Source organism: Leptosomus discolor, chromosome 5 (genome assembly GCF_034619465.1).
Source record: "Leptosomus discolor isolate bLepDis1 chromosome 5, bLepDis1.hap2, whole genome shotgun sequence".
In the NCBI taxonomy this organism is placed as follows: Eukaryota; Metazoa; Chordata; class Aves; order Leptosomiformes; family Leptosomidae; genus Leptosomus; species Leptosomus discolor.
The window spans coordinates 60,074,136-60,096,227 of NC_141395.1; the positions used below are offsets into that span (position 1 = coordinate 60,074,136).

At 40.5% G+C, this 22,092-nt stretch overlaps 1 protein-coding gene across 1 annotated transcript; it reads left to right on the forward strand.

The window, feature by feature from the left end:
* The first annotated feature begins 20 nt into the window (after positions 1-20).
* Positions 21-21,874, forward strand: BAALC (BAALC binder of MAP3K1 and KLF4). The gene is made up of 3 exons (XM_086465899.1): positions 21-186; positions 18,536-18,705; positions 21,770-21,874. The coding sequence occupies exons 1-3, from the start codon at positions 21-23 to the stop codon at positions 21,872-21,874; spliced, it is 441 nt and encodes a 146-aa protein (XP_086322025.1).
* The last annotated feature ends 218 nt before the right edge of the window (positions 21,875-22,092 follow it).

The following is a 22,092-nucleotide window of genomic DNA, read 5'->3' on the forward strand; positions in this document are numbered from 1 at the left end:
GCGGTGAGCGGGACGCCGCCATGGGCTGCGGGGGCAGCAGGGCCGACGCGATCGAGCCCCGCTACTACGAGAGCTGGACGCGGGAGACCGAGTCCACCTGGCTGACCAACACCGACTCCGAGAGCCCGCCGCAGGAGGGCGGCAGCGCCGAGGCCGCGGGCCGGGAGCAGGGACCCCCGCGCCCCGGTGAGTGCGGGCGGGCGGCCGGGCGGGGGCAGGCTGTGGCACGCGCGCGCGCGCGTCTGTATGTAGTGCGTATATAGCGCGTATATAGCGCGTATATAGCGCGTATATAGTGCGTGTGGGTGTGCGCGTGGGTGTGCGTGTGGGTGTGCGTAGCCCCCTGTCTGTCCGCTTTACCAGCTTTTCGGAGAGCGTCTCTCTCTCTGCCCCCGCCACGAAGTGCCGCCGCCGAAGCGCGGTGGGTCCGGCCGGGCATCGCCGGCCGCGCTCCGGGCTCCTCTCTGGAGGAGCGCGTTCGGTCTCCGGAGGTGCTCGGTTCTGAGAGACAGCATTTGTAGCCGTCGACTGTGATGTAACCTCGCCAAAAGGGAAGAGAACTTGGTCTGTGAGGCTCTTGCTGTGGAATGCACGGGTTTTTTTTTTTTGTGAAACAAGTCATTTAGGTCATAGGTTTAAAATAAGGAACAGGTAATGATGATATGCCAGCCTCCTTCCACACTACTTCAAATTAGGATGATCAGAAGGCGGGGCTGCACAGGAGCTGACCTACAGGTTTGGATTTCCCAGTTCTTGTCGGTGTGGTACAGGACAGAGCTGGGAAAAGGAATGAGGAGTTCTGATCTGATGTGGGGTTTAAAATGTTTTCAGAATTATTATGTATTGCAGCGGTATCTAGAAATCTCAGTCTAGGTCCAGAAATTCAGCGTGCTAGATGTACAAACACAGCATGAAAATGCTCGCTGAGCCAGGTAGATTGTAATTTGCATACAAAGCAGTAAATGCCTGTATGCAGCTTCAGAGAAAAAGAAGTAGCTTTGCAGACTTTCATAGTGAGCTACAAAGCACCAGGAAGAAATCATGAAAGTGCGGGAGTGAAAATTCACAAAGGTGGGCATCGCAGGCCAACTAGAGTAGGGACATGATGACTCTGTGCTCACCGAAATACAATGGGGAGGGAGAAGTCTTAAAGGGTCTATGTTGTACTCCTGAAGGCTAAGAAGAGACTTCGTAGTAATCACATGTGAAATCATGAGAACTTGAAGGTGAGTTGGTGTATGAAATGCTGTATTAAATAAGATTATATAAGGAATTTAAAGAGGTCCAAGATGATACTAGCTGGTAAGCTTGAAGGACAGGTGACAGTCTTGTCTCCAGTAATAAAGGCTAAATACAGCAAGTGTTACCTCTGTACCCACACTTAGCATTACCTTAGCTGTGTTTGCTTTGAGTTGATGCCTAAACGTCATAAACAGAAGCCAGTCCAAGATTTGATATTGAATAGGAGGTGATAAAGAATATTTCTTCCTACAAGCACACGATAATATGTGTTTACAGATGAGAATATTAGAGATAAGAAGAGGACAAGCACTGAAATCCCATAGAGACTGGTTAGTGTAGGAGAAATGCTTTACAAGAAAACCTTGCAGATGAGATTAGAGAGGACAGACTAGTAGGAACAAAGGAAGGACTAGTAGGTCTTCAGGAAGAGTGTGATTCACCCTTCAGCACAACCGTGGTGGCGGCAGCTTAAGAAGCCTGGGGAACATGCACTGGTCCTGACGACTGCCTTGAAAGTCATCAAGTGCTTAATTGAGAGCTATGTAGGGTAAGGCTTGAGATAGGAAACGAAAGGAATAAGGAGGGGTACTCCAGGGACTAGAAACAGCACGTTCAGTGAATTTACAGCTGAATGGGAGAGGAAGCAGCAATTGGAGGGGCAGATGAGGTCAAGTATGGGTTTAAGACATGAGGAGAAAAACATGCCTTTATTGTGAGAACTGAAAACTGCCTAAGAGTGTGGGACAAAAGGGAAGAGTAAGATGGGGTAAGAGCAGGATGGGGGAGATGAGACATGACATTGGTGTAAGTGGAGGTAGGAAATTTCTGTAACAGACATAGAAAGGGAGGAGGCAGCCGGGGAAGTGGGGTACAAGCCAAAGGTAGCTTGGGGAAAAGAAGATGAAGTTGTTCTTTGTAATTTTTGCTTGGAATAAATTGGTGAAATGCTGTGAAGAGAGAGAAGTGGAGGCAGGATGAAGGAAGGATTTCAGGAAAAAGCTAAAAGCAGTAAAAGGTGGCTGTGATTGTCAACATGTTTTGATGAAGTGGAAAAATTACCACCAGACACTGGACATGAAAATGAAAAGAGGGGTAATTCATTCAAGGATGAAAGAATGTATGGTATACAGGGTCAGCAAGCATATCAATGGGGAAAGGGTTAGTAACTACCATATATTTTTTCTTACTAATCTCATCCCACCCTAAAATTTCATTATATCCTTCTCTTTTTGTCAGGCAGCATATTTAGCTCTCTGTGTCTGCTCTCATAGGAACTATATGTATTTGTGTCACCAAATGTTTGTATCTTTACTAAAGCATTTTGAAAGCTAAAATATTAAGTTAAAAAGGAAGTTCATGGTTTGTTTTTTTATTTTAATTTTCCCTTTTCCTTTCTTCCTCTTTCAGCTGGTCCTTTCTTACAATATTTGTTCACTTCCCTACTTGATTTTTCACGTCCATTTTAGTAAAGTGACTTGCAGTCTCCCTGTTTTTTACAGGAAGACATATAAGACAATATCCATTGTTATAATATAGCTAAAACAAGACAGACAACTTTTCCTAGGTTCACAACAAGTCACTAACAGCTGTGAATACAGGTGGTAGCAACTTGTTGTGGTACACTGCTGAGGCTTTGACAATGATGAACAGTGTAAATTGATAGGGATGAAGAGGGGTAGAAAAGTAATAAATAAATTAATGAAGTGCTGCAGGTGGTGAAATTGAAAGACATCTTTTAGAAGATAAGCGTACGTACTGTTCATAGGGTGAATGGCTTCCATGAGTGAGCAGAAAAGGAAAGACTCCCGGTGAGCCCATACAACAGAGCAGTTTCTCTTAAGAACGTCCCTTGCTATGTGAGCGAAGAACCTCTCACAGGATTCTGCTACTGCATAGGCTATAGCTGGGGAAAATAATAGACTACACTTCTGCTTAGTAACCATTCCTTAATCCTTGCAACCCTTTGCACAAATTGCCTTCTCTTTAGAGGGTCTGATTCAGCCAAGTGGAAGTGTTAGCACAAGTAATTACTTTCTTGGGAAGTAAAAATCTGCAGGAGCAGGCGAGTCCCCAGGGCAGTCACCATAGCATACAAGCAAACTGTGGAGAAAAGCTTGAATTAACAAAAAACGCACAAAAACCGTCAAGTATTTTGGAACACATTTGTATAGCCTGCTGTGTTACATTGGGATAACTTGCTGATATATATATATATGTGTAGGCTAGCAACTTAAGATGCACAGTTTCCTACCAGAAACCAGTAATGGAAAAGTGCTTTATGAACCTGTTCAATACCAACTATAACAAAAATTATTTTTTTGTTGTTTTGAAGCAGGCTTTAAGTCATCTTACTTCTATTTCTTTCCGTTTTTCCAAGTTAGTTATTTATATTTTTTTCCACATTTGACCAAGTTAGCCTCTGTATTCAGCTATTTTTTCTTTATTATACTTGAAAGTGCCTCAGAGGGGATAAAGCAGCATGTTGCCTCGTGGTCAGAGAGACCTTAAAATCATGATTTACCTCATGGGCTGTGAACGGCTTAGGACAGGATCTCTCCTTACTGTTTTCCAACAGCGACCAGCATAGTAAGACCCCAGTCTTGTCTGGAGATTGTTACTGAAATGCAAATAAAAATAATTATTTTTTAAATGATGTAGCAACCAAGTGAAAAATAATTCTCTTGTATCAGAACCTAAAAGCTGCATATGAATTGCCGCAGCACTCATTTGTTCAGTTCCTCAACTAATAAAACATGTTTATTTTTTATCATTACCTGACTCACAGTATCAGCTAAGGCTTTAAAAACAGACAGTTGTTTTTTATTCTTTGTATTTTGCACTATTTCCTGAAGTATATTAAAGAAAAGCCTTATCCACGTTTCACATGGACTCACCTGATGCACTTGGGAGAAAAACTTGCTCGTGGCATCAGCAAAGGTGCCTGCGGTCAGTGGTCTGCCAGGAGTGAAATCTGCAATTTAGGATCGATTCATTCCCTAGTGAAGCCATTTGCAAAATAGCTATGAAATGGGAGCAGAATCAAGTCCTTTCTTAAATAACAAAAAATATAATAAAGAAAATCGGAGGAACACAGGAGAAATTTTATCACTATCTAGCAATCTGGCTGGCTAACAGTTTATCTTGCATAGTTGCCTTTTATGTATGCATTTATGAATAATTCTTGCTCTTTTCTCTGGGGTTAAATGAGCAGCTTATGCTGCTCCTCTAATATTTTCTGATCGCTGACAACTGTGGGAAGTTTTATAGACCAGGTTCATCTTTGCAGCGAGGCTCTGGTCGAGGCTCAGTGTGTAGAATACAGGGTTTCAGAGGTGACCTTTCATAGGGAAGTTTTTAAAAATTGCCTTTCCACCCTTAACAGTGGGAGGACTGGTGGTGGCGGCGGCAGCGGGAGAGCAGGGCTGTGCGAACCCCAGTTGCCATAACAACAGGGACTGGTGCTGGCTTGGACCGGAGCTGCAGGCGTCCGTGCCTTTGCTTACCAGGTGTACCGAAAGTTACCAGCTTAGCAGAAATGAGTAAGCAAACATCGGGTTGTAAATGAAGAACTTGGTGCAGCAGATGGTTTCTCATAAATCAGACTTCAGAGAAATGTTTAATAAAAATCTGGTTTAGGTTAAGAGCCAGAGAGGGATCACTTTTGCTAGTGCATAGTGTGGGTATATCAGGATCTCTTTGTGCTCTTCTGCCCATTTACTGCTGTTCTTTTATTAAATCTGGTATGCCGAAGAAACAATTATAGTGGTGATTCCGACATGATCTTTTCGGGAGATAACCTTACTACAGTTCAGGATAACTTTTCTCAGCACATCTGTGGGAGAGGGGTGGGAAGTGCTGCAGGATGGAAGGGAAATAACGCTGGTGCACCACCCAGCTGTATGCCTCCCTCGGAAATGGAGAAATAACCATTTTTGCCAGTAAAAAATGACGTTTCTGCATCAGTCTAAGGATCAGGGAATTAAAAAGCACCTTAGGTAGCATTAGAGGAAAATAATAGAATTAAATGGATAATCTCTGTAACAAATGATGGTTGTGAACCCACTGACCTGAAAATGCTCAACATTGCCGTTCTTCATTCAGCACATATACTTGGGTTTTGCTGAGCATAGAACCCAGTCAAAGATTACAGTATTAACCTAAACCAGTATTTACTCCACCACAAGACAGAAGATAGCATTGAAATTATTGGAAAAATTAGACTCATCTGATAAATACAGCTTTTTGTAATAACCATATTTTCCAGCTCAACCATAGCTGTTAATTCTTCCAATCCATACATTTTCATCTTTGCTGTCATCTGATAGTTTAATACTGTCTTAATTTCACATAGGAACAGATGTCATTTAAGAACAAAAGCTGAAATACAGATTGGAAGCAACAAAATATTTCAACAAACTGTCAGAGAACTTTGGCGTTTTCATTTTATGCCGCCGAGTCATACCATCCCTCCTCATCCCACCTCCCAAAACTAAACATCTCCTTATTTTTAAGCATCGAAAAAGCCCTATTGATCTTGAATCCACCTGTGCTTAAGCTTTCTGCTAAATTACAGAAGTAGGACTATTACAAATGCAAATGTTGTTTAGGATGATGTGTAGGGAATGTAAGTAATTTGGATGTGACTGTTGCTGCTGTTTTGCACTATGGCCATCTGTGTAATTATATCTCTTGTGGATGTTGTATTTATTTTGTTTTGTTGATTCAGGTAAAAAAAGTCACTGATACCTATTTGGCCCATCAGAACATATTAAGCAACCTCCCTCCACCACCTCTAGAAGTATTTTTAAATTAATTCTTTATTAATAATTATCAACTGCCATATAAAAAAGAAGAGTCCATAGCAAGCAAAATTTTATTAAGAGTATCAAAGATACTTGATGGATGAGAAATTTTCATCTATTATGAGCCTTCAGCTTGCTATTTTGTGAGACATATTAGACTCAATTGCTGGAAAAAGTTCGATCTTGTTTAGTGGTAGCTGGTTAGTGACATTCAGGTACTGCACGAAGCCTCCTGAAAGGTCCTGGTGTCAGGCAGGAGCAGCCGCCCCGTGCCCCTGTGGCAGGAGGGAGGGCAGGGGCTGGGTAGGGCTCTCCACCTGCCTGCTCCTTCAGCAGCCTCTTCTTGCACTTTCTGCCTCTAGGATTCTCTCAAAACACTGCAAAAGCTGTAAAAAAAAAAAATTAAAAAAAAATTAAAATATATTGTGGTAACTTTTCCACAAAGCCGTGTAGCTTGTGATTAATTCCCATTTAGCTAATGGGCAACAGTCTTGCTAAACCCCTCCTGCAGTCTAAAGCAGCCCTACTAGGCTTGATCGCCCATGGTTTACCCCAGTATGATCGTTTGCCCACTGATACAATAAATTCCCTCAAAATGCAGTGTGCATGAACACTTGAATTACACGACCAACTTCCCTAGCTGTCACAGTACCAGAAAGGAGAAAGGTTGTTGAGCATCAATAGAGATGATTTGCAAGAGAGATGATTTGGAACCTTCTCTCCAGATGATTTTCCAGTGGAAAAAACTCTTGCAGCATTGAAGTCTTTCATGAGAAAAATTTTGTCAGTTACTGAGAGCCAAAGGTCTGTTGTTAACTACAGGAAGAGCTGTTGCCGTCTGCCTCAGCAGTGGACAGTGGGGAGGAGGGACGGTGAGAGGGAGAGTGTCTGAAAGGGTCTGAGCAGGAAACCTGAGCGGTGTTTTTTGCCAATGAGAGGTCCTGCCTGCAGGATTCTCAGAAGGAAATTGCTCTGCAAAATCCTTCTTCTTGTGGAAGAAGCTCTGGCGTCGTGTGTGTGTCAGACCTCACCCCCCAACACACCCCGATTTATATCCTGATTCAGGACATTTAAAAATTCTTTTTTCTTTTCCTCACGAATGAATTTACACTTTCTGGCCAGTTCTAATCCTGTATTTTCCAGTTTAGGAATTTGTAGTTCAAACAAACACTTAAAAATGGAATTAGCTTTAAATGAAGGCTCCTCCCAATCTCGGAGCTGTAATGTATTTCATATGGGAAACACAGTTCAGAGTGCAGTTTACCTCATTGCTCAGTGATTAAAATTTCCAAAATTTACACATTGAGCACATATTTCAGTAATCCAGTATTTAAGTGGCAGAAATCTGTCTTTTCTGTACTTATAGTCACATATAGAAATATATTTCTTATTAGAAACAGAACTGATATTGCTAGTCCCACTTTTCTTTTTCTCAGGTGTTCCTGCAGTTTAAAAATGAAATAAACTGTTTGCAGTTAAAAAAACACATTTGAAATTCAAATTTGGGTTTTATCTTAAATTGAAATACAGTAATAGTTAAGACTCCAAACTGAATGATCAAAACTATGAGTTTATTGTAAGGCTTTTTGTTTGACTCGTGTAAAGCAGCACTCTTCTAGATTATGTGGACAATATTTTGAAAGCTGTGTGATTGCATGCATTTCTCAGCAGTGGCCTTGCATGAAAAAAGTGGCTTGGTCTTTTACTGTATGCAAATAAATAATGCGTTCCTATCCCAATTTTGTTATCTGATGAGTACATGCATAATTACTTGCCTAGACTGTCACACTGTCTTTTCTCTTCTGTTTAAGAAAAATACAGGTTAAATGTAAAACAAACAGATAGGTGGTGGAGCGATGTTTTACTGATTAGCTTGGGCAGCTGTAGGCTGTGAGGCAGGATTTTCCATTTTAAGGTTTTTCTGAATCCACCAAGCCCCTCCAGATTGTTTCAGCATTGCTGTTTGCTTGACTGAGCCTTAAATTTTAAGCAGCTGATGAAAAAGAAGTAATATTGAGGCTCTCATTGCTCCTGGGAGATCATGGATTCAGGCTAGCCTGTCCAGGTGGATGCTAGCTACTGAAGAGCAAAATAATCAGCCAATCCTCTACTGATTAACTGAAATACTTTGTTTGGTTTGTTTTTTTACCAGTTTCCTAGCAATGCATATGGTTGTATTTCTGTCTCTCTACATTTCATCTGGATATTGTCCTCACGTTGCAATTGCCGTTCTTGTAAACTGCTAGTTTCCCAGGTGCGCCACCAGAAGTGTTTCAAGCGCTTGCAGTGCTAAAAGTATGAATTTCTGTCACTTGCATAAAGCTGGTGCCTGTGTGCTTTCTGCGTTACATTGTCTGTGGAAACAAAAAAAATGTCATGCATTTATCTAGTAGACTGTTGATGGCTGATGACCTCAGTTTTCAACACAGCTACTGCCCTTATTTTAGTATGAATACCAAATGTGAGTGATAACTTTTTCACATGCATACAGATACCTTAAGCCAAAGCATTTTATGATCACAGTCATATCGTGAACCAGTTAAGTCATCGGTATCCTTTCATACATTGATAGATTATAAGGCTGGAAATGTCACCTGGCCATACAGCCTGCTGGTCTTTCCTGAATTAATTCCCATATGGAGCATACCTTTGGGACATTCAGACTTAATTTACGGCTTTCCAGTGGCTGAAATTTTGCCTAAGCCCATCACTTGTTAAAATACATGTCTAATGTCTTACCTGGAACCTTTAGCTTCAATTTCTAGCCCCTGAACCTTGGTGACCAAACCCAAAGAGTCATTCCAGCTCAAGTTTCGTATACATTTAGATGGTTTTCATACAGATTTCTGTTTAGCCTGTCTAAATATTTTTGCTGCTCTTCAGTATGATTAACTGAAATGATACTATCTACTCATCTTAAAATTGCATGCATGATTAGCTAGGTAATGAGAATGATAATAATACTTCTCATTCCTGTGTAGGAAATTATTTTAAAACATAATGAGTGATGTTTCATTACTACATCCCAAGGAGAAGGAGAGACCATGTGAAGGAGAACGAAAGACCACGTGAATCTACGAATCTAAGCCACTGTTCAGAAGCTGTCTTCAAACAGGGTGGGCACAGTTGTGGGAAGGATGGTTGAGAGACGGCCAGCAGTCTGCTGCTTGTTTTCTGTCTTGCACAGTGCTTTCCTGTAATGGGAATGTCTTTCTTTGTATTTTAAGGAAAGGGTCAGGCAGCAACAGAGCCAAAAGCAAGCACCTTTGGAAAACAGGCGGACTTGGCTTAGTTTGGACACCCATGATGTAAGGTATTGTGCATGGAGGGTATCGTTTTTAAGGTGAATTTTTCACGGGCAGTAGTGAAACATAGCCTGTATCTTTGCATGTGGAGAATATGTGGAGAAGCAGATCCCTGCTCTGCCTGTCTTCTAAAATGCAGTATTAGAAAAGCACTTTAGAGGTTTGCTATTTGTATGTTAGTTTTTCACTTTAGAGGAATAAGTGATTTGTTTCTGGCACATCATATGGCACTGGTATGGTATGCTGCTTAATCTGTTCTGTCTCATGATTTTTCCAGGCATAAAATGTGCTCAGCCTTCAGTGTCTTCCAAAATGTTGCCGATTCTTACTCCACAATATAGTGAAAATTCAGTTCTTTCCTGTTCCAGTTGTTTAAATTTGTATCTTCATCTGTCAAACTCTGTGGTCTTTCTGCCATCAAGTCCTTCCCTAGTACCCTGATTACAATTGTTTCAAGTTTACCTTTCCTATCTTCCCTTTGTAGTCAGACCAATTTCCACTTATTCTGCTTCTGGAGTCTATCTTCCATGTAGTACCCTTCGTTTTGACTTTGAAATGATCATACGTTGTTAAAGAGTGTTGCAGTGTGCTTTTTCTATTTGGAATAAATACAAATTTTATATTCACCGTTCATTTCATAGATGTGGTTGCAACATTGTTAAGTTTGTTTACAAGACAGTTGTACCATGATTCTGTATCATAGTTTGAAATCGCAATGTAGCAATATGCAAAGGCTTAGCATCTGCCTATACCTGGGAAATGAGGCTGTGTCAGGAATAACAAGGTTTGCAACTTCAGTGCTGCCCATTTTTGTATTGTACTTGATGGCTAGAATCCTTTAATACTCTCTAGTAGAAATCTTCATATTATAGTAATAAATCTGTTCAGACTTTCAGAGCTATTTATCATATGCTTATTTACGGATGTGCGTGTTAAATTCCAGTTTTAAAATCTTTTAGGAATTCCTTTTGTCTGACAAAGAGGAGCCTCTTGCCTCATTGCCATTTTGAAATGGTAAAAGAAGTTTTGAAATACAAAGATCTTTAGGACTCTTGTTTGTTTTATGCTCACAAATGAACTGGCAGGAAATAGGAAAATAAGCAAACCCGCCAGCCAAAACTGTCGTAAGGTCTAGTGCTTGGTCTTCCAGTTTTGCCAGGACTCCAATGTGCATATAGTAGTTTAAAAGCATGAAATATATTCATTGTGAGCCAGTTCTTTCAGTACTGAATTAGACATTTAATACCATAATATTACAGAGGAACATAACTCCATAAGGCTCCTGAATGTGACAAAACCATGGCCAGATCAGGATCTCGGGGTCTGATTTGCCTTCCGCTGTTGGCTATTATCTGAGCCCCGCTGCCTTGCATAAATAGAGCATTTCCTCTTATTTGTCACATACTTCCCTTAGCGCTGAAAATAAAGCACATACCTTAAACAGAGAATGAAGAATCTGTTTGTGCTCTAGAGCAAGCTGAGTTTGAATAAGCATCCCATGGAAGTAGGGGGAAGGCACGCAGCTCCCCCCTGCTTCCCCGTGCCTGCTGTGTGCCAGGGCACCGCTCAGCCCTGCCCGGCTGGAGGCAGCTTTGCGGGGACCTGCTGCGTGTGGAGGGCTTCGTGTAAGGAGGACAGATCTCCTCCTCCTGCCTTTTCCCCAGCCTGTGGGGGAACCATTTCTGTGGCACCTCTAAAGAGATTCACAGCACTTCGATGGCCAATGCAGAACGTGTAGAAGGTGCAAATACGTTTGTTTTGTTTTGCTTCGCTGTCAAAAATTCATATGGCATTAGAGTTCGGATAAATCATTCGGGATTCTCTGAGTCTCTGGGCAGCAAATCTATTGTGTTATTGTGTTTGCTGATTCAGTAAATACAAAACATTGTTTCTGATGACATTTTCCTGCTGCAGCAGGTCTTCCCTCTGCAGATCTTTTGGATCCTCTGTCCTGGCTTACAAACCCACTCTCTGCTATCTCTGAAAGTTTCTACCTTTTTTTCTTATTAGGGAAAAAAGCTATTGCAGATTTCCTGAGCATCTGGCCTCATCCCTGAGGCTACTGCTTTGGAGAAAATGACTTAAACTTGACTTTTGTCACAACCTCCACTCCATTGATTTTTGATAGGATCCTATGTGTTATTTCTGCAGCAGAAGTACATACCAGCACTCCGGCCTGCAGATGCATGGCTTTCCCAAACATTAATAGTTTCAAATCAGGAAAACGGGTATGGAAAACAAGTATTTCAGGGCTCTCTATACTTACTGTCACTCTGTAGCATTAAAAGCAAGAAACTCGGTGATGGTAACAAATATGTATTTCCTCTGGAAGCAACTGCATGTTGTGATAACATGTGGGAGCGTAGCTTGCTGAAAACAGGCATGGAATGCTAGAGGGCCTGCACAAGGAAAACTCTGTTGAACAGTTTGTCTAAGCTAACATAGTAGGCCTCAAGGACGCTTCGACCTTGAGGGTCAGAATAGAAGAATTAGAAGCTAACATCCGTATGAGGCGGAACGCATTAGTATTAATAGTAAAGTGATAGGTAGAAGCAGATGACTTGTGTATGTATAGCACAATTGGAGTTTATGAAAAACTGCAAGTCATGATGACTTTGGAAAATTATGCTATATAAGAAAGTGCATCTGCACAATAAAAGGAGTTTCCTGATATAACTCATATTGAGTCTTTTGTGGATTCTCCAACTCCTGTCTCCGCAATAACATTGTTCATTCATCTTTACTGTGATTTTTCTCTGAGTCCATTTTTACAGTGCAGTATCTTATTATGCAGGTATTTTCTAAAACAGCATCTTATGCATTATTCATGAGATAAAAGCCACAATAAATAAAAAAAGGGTGTTGCTGAACAAGAAAATTTTGTTCGCAGTCAATTCCAAAGATATTGAATTTAGCATCTTAATCCACAGCTACCCACTTTAAACAAATATGTGCCTGTTATTCAATAGCAGAGCATGTGACAGCACAGGGTCCACAGCACCGGGTCAGATCTATAGCGTATTTGGGTCAGAATTCCTGTCGAACTTTGGCCACTACCTGCTGCTTTAAAATCAGGTCAGAGAATATTGTGGCAAGCACAAGTGGAATAACTTTCTGCACAAAGGTCTGATCTTTTTAGCTAAGATTAACTTCACCTCTGTACTATGAGGCTTCATACTCCTTCTGGATTTCTTGACAGCATTAGCTATTGCAGCACTGCTGATTTTTGTTAGTCACAGAAATTTTCAGTTCATCTTGGATCTTATAAGATAATGCTCTTTTGATGAGGTCTGCGCAAAGATATCCAGGCAGACCTACCTTTATGCTATCTGTGGTTTGAGATATTTCCTGTAGTCCTGATAATTAAGGGCTATCCGTAAATGTTGCTATCTGGTTCCTTCTCCTATTCTTGATCATTAGCAAATATGTATTAGCTTTCTAATACATAGGTAAGGGCTATCAAAAAGCCTTGAAGAAGTCATACCTTTAACTTTTGTCATACACAAAACTGCCCGCCCCAGATCTCTTTTTTTCCCCTGTCTGTCTGTGCCAGCTGTTAATCCATGACACTATTTTGCTTTTTATTCCCATTTTATTTTCACAGTCTGAATTAATTATAACATTTCCCCCCCTTTTCGCATCATCTTTATTTCCATAGTAAAATCTGGCTAGAAAGAGTTAGATATTAAGAGTAAAAATTTCCTCTCCTCTTCATAAGATACTCTCCTAAAGGATCATTTGAATTCTCAGGTGTAACCAGGCTTTATGAAGAACTACAGCAGTGTCTATGCATTGTTTATCCTTGGTTTTGTTATCACTAGTGTTGTCATTATAATAGAAAAAAATCGTAAATACAGGTCTAATGTCTTAAAATTTCCATGTTTTACATTTTCTTTGGCTTCTCTGTGATGAACATTCTGTTTACTAAAATGGTTCTTCTAAAAGCTTTCTTAGACTGCTTCTTCCCCATTTAAGAGTTATAAAGTATGATTTGAGCATGCTTCATTTTGAATGGCATAGGCTTGCAAATCTTTTCAGACTACAATTTTAAGTACATATCTCCTAAATTACAAAATACCTGAGGGATGCTGCTGTCTGGGAATTTCTGAAAACTCAATCAGAATTTAAAAATTATTAGGATTGTAGACAAAAGGAACACATGCTAGCACATACTAAGAGATCTCGTAGAATATGGTGGGAAATGGTGACTTACTCTCTGCAGCCTGCTGGGAAGGTAAGTGAAACAGAAAGGGAGATGTTGAGAGAGAGAAGCTAGGGCATAAGTATGTTACACCCAGCAGAAAAAAAAGTGCATCACGGATGGATTTCTCGGAATGCACTGGTGAATTTGCATTAGATTTCCAAGTGGCATTTAGGAATGGAAAGATGCCTTTGAACAGTATGGAACAGTTTACTGCCTACAATTCTGCTGTGAAGAAAACTGTTCTTTACAAAGTGGTCATGTCCTACGTGGATTTAATACATGACTTAATAGCCTGAAACACAAAGAATCATGATGACAATAACTATGGTTAATAAAGGCAATTTCAGAGAATTAAGGTAACAGAAGCATTAATGTGTTCAAAGTTTTCCTTCTAAAAACTAATTTTGATGTTTGCTTGGACACTGAATTTTTCATTATGTTTACAGTGGAGAGAGTAGGAGGTTATCCCAGAAAGACTGGAAAAACTTGGTGTCTTACTGGCAGGCTGAGTATTCAACGTTACGCTAAGCTATTAATTATGAGTAGCAGCAGTTCTTGGAGAGTTAGTTTTATTTATACTATTTATATGCATTACATACAAATACCAGTGCCTTTGGTTTTTGTGTTAGTAGTGACAGTTGTCATGTTCTAGTCTCTTTGTCCTCTTCTAGGAGTTTGTATTACCTTTAATATTCCTGTTGTTCTCCACATAGAATACATATTTCAGGCAGATTTGTCCTGTCGTGCTGGTCTTCACACTTAAGAGATGCTTCTGATTTTAGGTCATTTTCTGTTCATTACATATTGATATAATTGTAAAACTGTTCTAAACTGCTGTTCTTTTAAATTGTGGAACAGCTAAAACATACCCAGATATCCTAGGGACCAATTTTTAGTTTTGATTTGTAAAATTCAGTAACTGGAGTTGATTTTTGTTCATACCTGAATTTTTGCAAACTTTAATATTTTGGGAAGTTTTAATAAAAGGCAATACTTTAATGCCAGCATTTTAGTGGGGAAAAAAACCAAAAGACTTCAGCAGGTTTGTTTTTTCAAAATCTATTAAAATTGTGCATGTGAAAATATACAAAACAAAAGATTATTTGAACTGCCATTTTGTGATGTAAATCATCAGACTTTTTAGTGAAAGAGGTTTTAGGAAAAAAGCTCCTTCATATCAGTCAGTCATATCACATCCTACTCTGCATCAGCAACTCAGATGCTGGTTTTCCTGTAACACAATGGGAATCTGGTGAATCCGGGCTAGAAGGAGGAAACAAATGTATGTCCCCTGATGTAGGGGTAGTTGGAAGCAATGTGAATATACCTGCGAAGGATTTAAATAGCTCAGCAAAGCAGCTCAATGAGAAGAACGAGTGTAGCTGGACGAGTGGCGTTTGGTTTGGTTTTACTGGGTAGCACACAAGCTGAAGCTGCTTTTCGCGGCTTGCTTCAGTTCCTGTGCTACCTCCCAAGTTGTTCCAGTCCAACCACTCATGTCACTGAGTGATGAATAAAGTCTAGGGATTGATTTAATTTTGAAATAACCCTTTTTGTTTCCTGATGCTGCTGAACAAAGCATTTGTCAAACTGCAGCATAAAGGATTTCCATTGGCGAGTTAGCTCGCCAGTGCAGCCTAGCAAGCCAGGGAGAAGGGAGATGACAGTAAGCATTGCCATGGGCAGACAAGTTCTTCTAAGCATATTTCATGATGGAAAGATAGACTTGGAACTGTGAGCAATGGGGCTGCTGCTTGGGTATTCTCCCTGCATTCATGGAGAGAGAACTCATGTTTGCTCTTTATAAATAAACCTGATTACATGCAATGAAATACCTGCCCCTTGTCATCCATTCCTCCCCATAATGGGAACAGCCTGGCAGTCCCCCAAACTCTGATGAACTGTTCCTGAGGGAAAGGTCATCATCACATTGGTGGGGCTTTGATAATCACCCAGAAACTCAGGTTTTGGGAATGGAGCCATAAGAATATTCTAGGCTTGCCAGTTCATTTGAAAATAAAATATGTGTATTTGACAGAGCATTGTGATGGGATCTGCTGTTTTCCCTGGCCTCAGGAGGCCCACAGACTTTTGGCAGGGGTTGTCCTGGCAGAGAACATGAGAATGAAAACAACATTACTGAACCCATTTGTTTGAATTTGTGCTGAAGCTGTACAGTGAAAGACTGAGGAGGTTATTTATTGAACCCATGCTGTGAGGATGATACAAGTATCTCAACAGTTAGTTAGCTTGGTTTAAATGACACTGAGACAAGACCCAGAGTACTGCCATCCTGATAGCTTGCAAATTCCAGACTGTACAGAAGAAGAAATTTAACTCTTCCATTTTTGTGTACTGTGGCAAACCCTAAATAGCAAAGCAAAAGTATTTGCTATTTTAAAAGCAACCATGTGTTCCTAATCTTTTTTTTTGACATCATCTGTTTTGCAATCAGCATTTTGTCTTACATGTGTAGTCTATAAAATAGGTGTCGCTTTATGAATTGCCAGCAAATGTCATGCTCTTACTTCCACTGCTCGTGGATTCTCATTGTAGTTTCTGCTCAGTGCTAATACATAAGGAGCAAGTCACTGAAGTCTTTAGACTGTTGTCCACTCTATAATTCATCTATTTGCCAATGAAAAAGATTGCTAAAACAGTGTCTTAACTTCAGAACAGCAAACATATTTCAAAATTAAATAAAAAAAGCATTTTTGCAGTGATCTTTGCACTAGTATTGGTGACCACTAAGTCACCCATATAAAAATATAGTAGAGTGATAATGGAAGGCTCAGATACTGATACCTCATTCATTTCTGACAAGTATTGCAAAAAAAAAGTCTGACCCCTGCAATGCAGGATGCAACAAGGTATCTTGGGCTGCAAATTAACAGAGAACAAAAAATGAACCAGAAATACCATTTTCACTTTGAGATTTTCCATCAGCCTCCAGAAATGGATTGATGTAAGAAATTTTTCTCTGTGTGAGAACAAATGATGCAACACAATCTGATAAGTGAACAATTGTGCTTAATAACAAAGTGGCTTTTCAGCTGCCAGCTGTTTCACCAGACAATTTAGTTAAAGGCCAGATGACCAAAAGGACACACAGTGGAAAGTAATTTACTAGGATGACTCCACAGAAGGAAAAACTCATAATTCATATATGTTTGAAACACCCAAGATTCAATTAATGGAATTAGTATGCAATGCCTAGAGCATTTTGGCTGTTCAAAGCTGTATTCAAGCTTGTTCTCACAGCTGCACTGCAAGGTGAAGTAGTAGATCATGGCATGACTCCTGGCTTAGAGCTCTGACTCACACGTGGCTAATTACCTCTCCATCTCCCTTCCCGACAGCTGATTTTGTCTATGATATCAGTCTGTGCCACTTACTGTTCTGTACCAAGTCATTTTTCTGCCTCTCGCCTGGCACTGTGAAGTGGTAGAAAGAGATAAGACCTAAAATACAAGTCGGTGTGGACTTTTGAGAGATGCAGGAGAGGGGAGGTTTACTCTTGTCTTATGGGAAGTTGCCTGTAGATTTAGGTGGGAGAACATTAGTTTTTATATCTAGCAGAAAAGGCAGCTTCCAGAGATTGAAGTGGTTTGGCTTTGGTTTGGTTTTTGGTTTGGTTTTTAGGGGTTTTTTTGGTTTGTTTTTTTTTTTTTTTTTTAAATAAACTATAATGTAATATTTTCAAGTTTCAACCCAAAATTTTTTCTATCAAGAAGTAGATGACAGCATTATTAGTTACAAGTTAAACTGTCTTTGGAAAACTCTAACACCATCTTCTGACTGCTCAAGGAAATGCAGTGACTAGTTTGTATTTAGACAAATCTTACACAACTTTAGATATTTTCAGTATCAAGACTTTGAATATTTGCTTGAAGCTTTATTGATTTCAGTCATTGCCTTTGCTAGCTGCTATTGATGTTGCTTTCTACTGATAAAGCAGCTTTTCCTACAGTTTTCTGGGAAAGAATTCAGGACTTTTCTTCCTTTTTAATACCCTTAATACTGTGTTTGAATTCTCACCTCATTCATGGCAGAAGGTTTTGATGACACAATGCACACTTCAAGGAGCAATGAATTGTCATTGGTTTTCCTCATACTTATTTTTCACTTAGTATCTGTGACTCCTTGCTTCTTCCAGTTTTGATACCTGCATTGCCAGTTAGTATTTTTTTTTCTATTTGAACATAAAGTTCGTCATGAATGAGCTTTGCCAAAAATAAAATTGAGAGCTGCAGTCATGCATCCCTCTTGTTCTTCGTGTTTGGATTTCAGACCCAGTATTGCAACCAAATGCTCTGCACTCACCATAAATGACAACTGATCTTTGTTAATGCAACAAGATGAGAAAATACTTTTAGGCTGTCAAATGTCATGTTATACAATGCGTGAGTTATCCACACAGCTAGAGCAGAAAGCAAATTAATAATTTATTTGATTACTGATAGTCGAAACAGCATGAAATATATTTTCCCTGAATTTATTTCCTCGACTTCTGATGAAAGAAAATGTTCAAGGGCATGAATAGAGCAATCTGTTGATCCGTATCAGTCTCATCTGTCAGGCTCACATCTAACCCCTTCATTTCCCAGAACTGAAACGGAATTAAGGGGAGCCTCTCCGGGTCCTTAGTTAAACCCTTGGTCTTGCAGGTAGCTGTGTGTGTGGAGAAGCCAATGGAGATGTGTAGGTGACCAAAAGGCTACTGATGTGTTGCACTCATTAACCAGTTTTCCATGTTTTCTGAGCCAGTGTTTCACAGGGCAGTGGACTATAGGAGAAAGACCAAATAATGGAAAGAGTGAGGATAAAGGTGGCAAAAGGAGATAGACTGCTCTCACTGTAGTACTGGACCGCACCTTCTATGACCTGTGCTATCACAAAAACGTGGTGAAATGGAGGGAACCCAGAGCCAGTTATAAACTGCTCCTCAGAATTGATTGCACAATTTCATGTGTCCCTACTAGGCCTTCTGGAGGATGGGAAATCAGCTCAGACAGGTGTAACCACAGCATCAGCCACAGCTGGAACACTGAATGCTGAGAAGAAGAACAACTGTGGTGCTCAGTGTGCGAACCCCATGGTCCACAGCACGGGAGCTACAACGCAGAGACAGAACGGCTTCAGGGCAGCAGAGGTATGTTCCCTGATGCTCAGCACTAGCTTCAGCCAGGTTGAACCTATTTTTGTGACAGTCTTCCTCACTGCAGTCAAATTGTATTTAATGCCTTGAGAAATGAAAAAATGGCTGCACCACAGCCACGGCAGGATTGAGCCTAGCACCTCTGACCACGCCTCAGTGGCCACAAAATTGATGTTTTATTCGTCAATCAGAGTAAAACACACACTTGTTACAGCAAAAAACCCCCGCATGCTTATTTTTCTCCAGCTATAGCATGTATTGTGCAAACTGTTTAGATTAATTATCTGAAAGGGAATGGGTTTTTCCTTAGCTGCTGTTTTGCTTAAATTGTGTGCACTGCATGAATCCTGGTTCATTCAAGGCTGGATGAGAAGCCTGAAAAAAGTTAGTGAGAGTCTTTTCAATAACAGTAGGCTTTGGATCAGATCCTCACCCCTCCTCCCCTTCACCTGTATGTTGTGTATGTTGTAGAAGGATCATCCAGTGTAACAATGATGTATGAACACCCAAGGCTTTGGGGCATCTCCAGTCCTAGCTGCCTACCTGCCTGTCTCTCATAGGTTTCCACCAGCTGCCCTGTTTGGGTAGCAGCTGCTGAGCTGCTGCAGATTAAAATAATCCAAAAACTACACTTGATTACTGCTTCCTCGGTTTCTCAGACAGGAAGACCTCTCAGCACGGCATGTGGTGGAACTGCTGCACCCACCCCATAAGAAGTTGTTCCCTCTTGGGAATCACATCCTTGAGGGTGGCAAATTTAAACCCACGGGAGCTGAATAAATGAAAAAGGGAATTTGGGTTGAACTCTACCTTTGCTAGCAAACAACTCATTGGTACACGTGTGTTTAATTTATACCTTCACTGTATTATCTTCTGTACTGCTGTAATACAGAATATCCCCTGGAGATGTGGATCCTGCGGTACCTTTCCACAAGGTACTGCAGCTCCAGATGTATAGGGACACATTGTACAGCAGCATGACATCTAGAGCCATGGGCTTGCTGTAAATGAAAAACATAAATGCCTGTCAGCCACTAGCCCGCAGAGAAAAATTAATTGGTCACGTTGGATATGGTTGAACAGAACTAATTATTAAGCCAAATTGAAAAAGACTTGGCTACACTTGAGAGTTATAGTGTATACCTGTCATACTGTTGGAGAAAATTGTCTAATTTTGTAAGTGATTGAAAAATTACTTCTGTATTAGACTTCCTAGGAAGTATGGGCAGATTCCCACAACATATTAATAATGTGTTGACTGTAATGGGACTACTTCGTGAAGTGTGGATTCCTGACCTGGGGCCCTATGACTTCGAATGTGTCCTCCTGCCTTTTACTAGCTAAGATATGTTCAGTAATGTATATCTGTACTGTTGCCACCCAGTGCAAAGAAAGTTTCCAATGATAGGTACGGCATTTACATTATTCTACCTGTCCAATGCAAGTGTCTAAGAAAGGAAGGTAAGTTGTCTAAACTTATAGCCAAAAAAGAAATGTATTTTCCTACAGTGAAAGTGTACTATCTAAGTTAGGCTCCAGCTCTGGTTTGCCATTCTGAATCTCTCTTTCTCCACTGACTGTTTAGGGAAGCTTAAGATGGGCAGGTTTCCAGTTTGGACACCGAAAGTTTATGTGCCTAGAGTTGAGAATGTGACTACCCCCCCAACTCAAAATGTGCCCATTTTATTAATCTGAATATTCACATTGACTATAGTTTTTCTTTTATCTCTACATGCTGTAGAATACAACACGATGCAGCACACGGTGTTTTCAGGAGACTGGGGTTCTGCCATCGGCCTCTGGGGTAGTAGGGGATAAACTGCTTTACCTCTCTTGTTCTTATTTTCTCAAGCATCAAGCTGTAACAACGCATCCTATTACCTTACGCCTACCATTGGTTATGTGACAGGGTACAATTTGTGGTGTCGAAAGGGAAAGGGTTTGACATGGGCTGCATCTGGGAAACGTTAGTGTCTTTTCATGAGGGTAATGTCAAAACAACTTGGAAGTAAAAGATGCTGCTGCTGAAAGGAATCCTGATACCAGTGAAGGCAACAGCACGGTCAGGCACCCCAAAAGCAAAGGTGGTATCCAGATTATGTTACTGACTGACAATAACCTGGTTTGATGTTCATGGTATGTGTAGTCTTTGGAGAGTCCTTGTGTGAATATGAGCGCTGGGGGAGTAGACAGAAAAGGAGCAGGAGTATTCAGGCTGCAGAACTGTGAAGTAATACACAGTGGCAAATAAACACCAGGTTTTGCTCTCAGATAAAGTACCTTCCATCATGTCAGTGTAAGCTTACCAGACATTATTCCACCTGGCATTGTTACCATGTAAATGATGCCTCATTTACCTGGCATTCTTTACAATTACAAATTGTCATGAAACACTGGAAATGCAATAATCAAACCCACCTAACTCAGCTCTGTGTCTCCATCAGCCTGGTTCTAAGTGTCCTTTGCTAGACTTACCCAGTTTACTACGCAGTACAGTGTGTTGCTTATGGCAACAAGCAGACAGACTAGGAGATGGAGAAGGATAAATTTAAATTAGGGATGTACTTGCATGCCTCAGACAGACTGACTTTTTTGAATATTTGGAAATAATCTGATGAAGCTCTGAAATGTATATATTGTACTCGCATCTTATATGCAGGCAGAACTGTGTTATTTTGAAACTGCATTTTCACTTAAGAAACATAAAATAGAGAAAATTCTGTCTCAGGCTAGTCACACTCAATTCCCAGTGACATCAAAAGGAACCTCTAATTTCCACTCCTGCTCTGAAACCAGATTTTAGAATACACACGTGCAGAGATGATAATTGTAGCCAAGAGGATTGATCCAAAGTCTACTGACATCCACAGCCTTTATAGCAGGGATAAAAGCTTGTGTCCATAACGAATGAGAAAGCTGCTCCACACTACAGTACTGTGTGAAAAACACTGGTCCCTTTCTGTTTATTTAGAACTGTTTTCATAAATTAGGAGGTAACTGTCAATGACTCTTTGTGCTGTTGATGTGGAACTCACTGTACTGTTTAAAACTTTCACAGAGTAAATGGGACACACAGAAAATGTCCACAAAAGAAGTCACCATTAATGTTACAAAAAGCATCAGACAAAGTGACAGAAGGAAAACAAAGAATTGTGTCAATTAACGAAGGAAAGTGCAGGTGACGATAGACCTAACAATGCTTCACTGGGACTTTAAATGTCATCAGTCGCTGAAGATATGAAGATCTCCAGATGTTCTGTGTTGCCTACAGCAGGCAGCTACTGTGGAGTGCCTTCAGAAACATGTCGTGTAGAAAACAGCTGCAGACACTGTAGGATGTTCAGATGTCATTTGTCTAAAGCAGTGGCACTGCACAGACAC

Bases quoted from the DNA above. Each gene is read 5' to 3' on its own strand.
- BAALC (XM_086465899.1), top strand. From the start codon at position 21: ATGGGCTGCGGGGGCAGCAGGGCCGACGCGATCGAGCCCCGCTACTAC. The intron at 187-18,535 runs GTGAGTGCGGGC...TGTCCCTACTAG, and splicing joins GCAGGGACCCCCGCGCCCCG to GCCTTCTGGAGGATGGGAAA. The intron at 18,706-21,769 runs GTATGTTCCCTG...AAACTTTCACAG, and splicing joins ACGGCTTCAGGGCAGCAGAG to AGTAAATGGGACACACAGAA.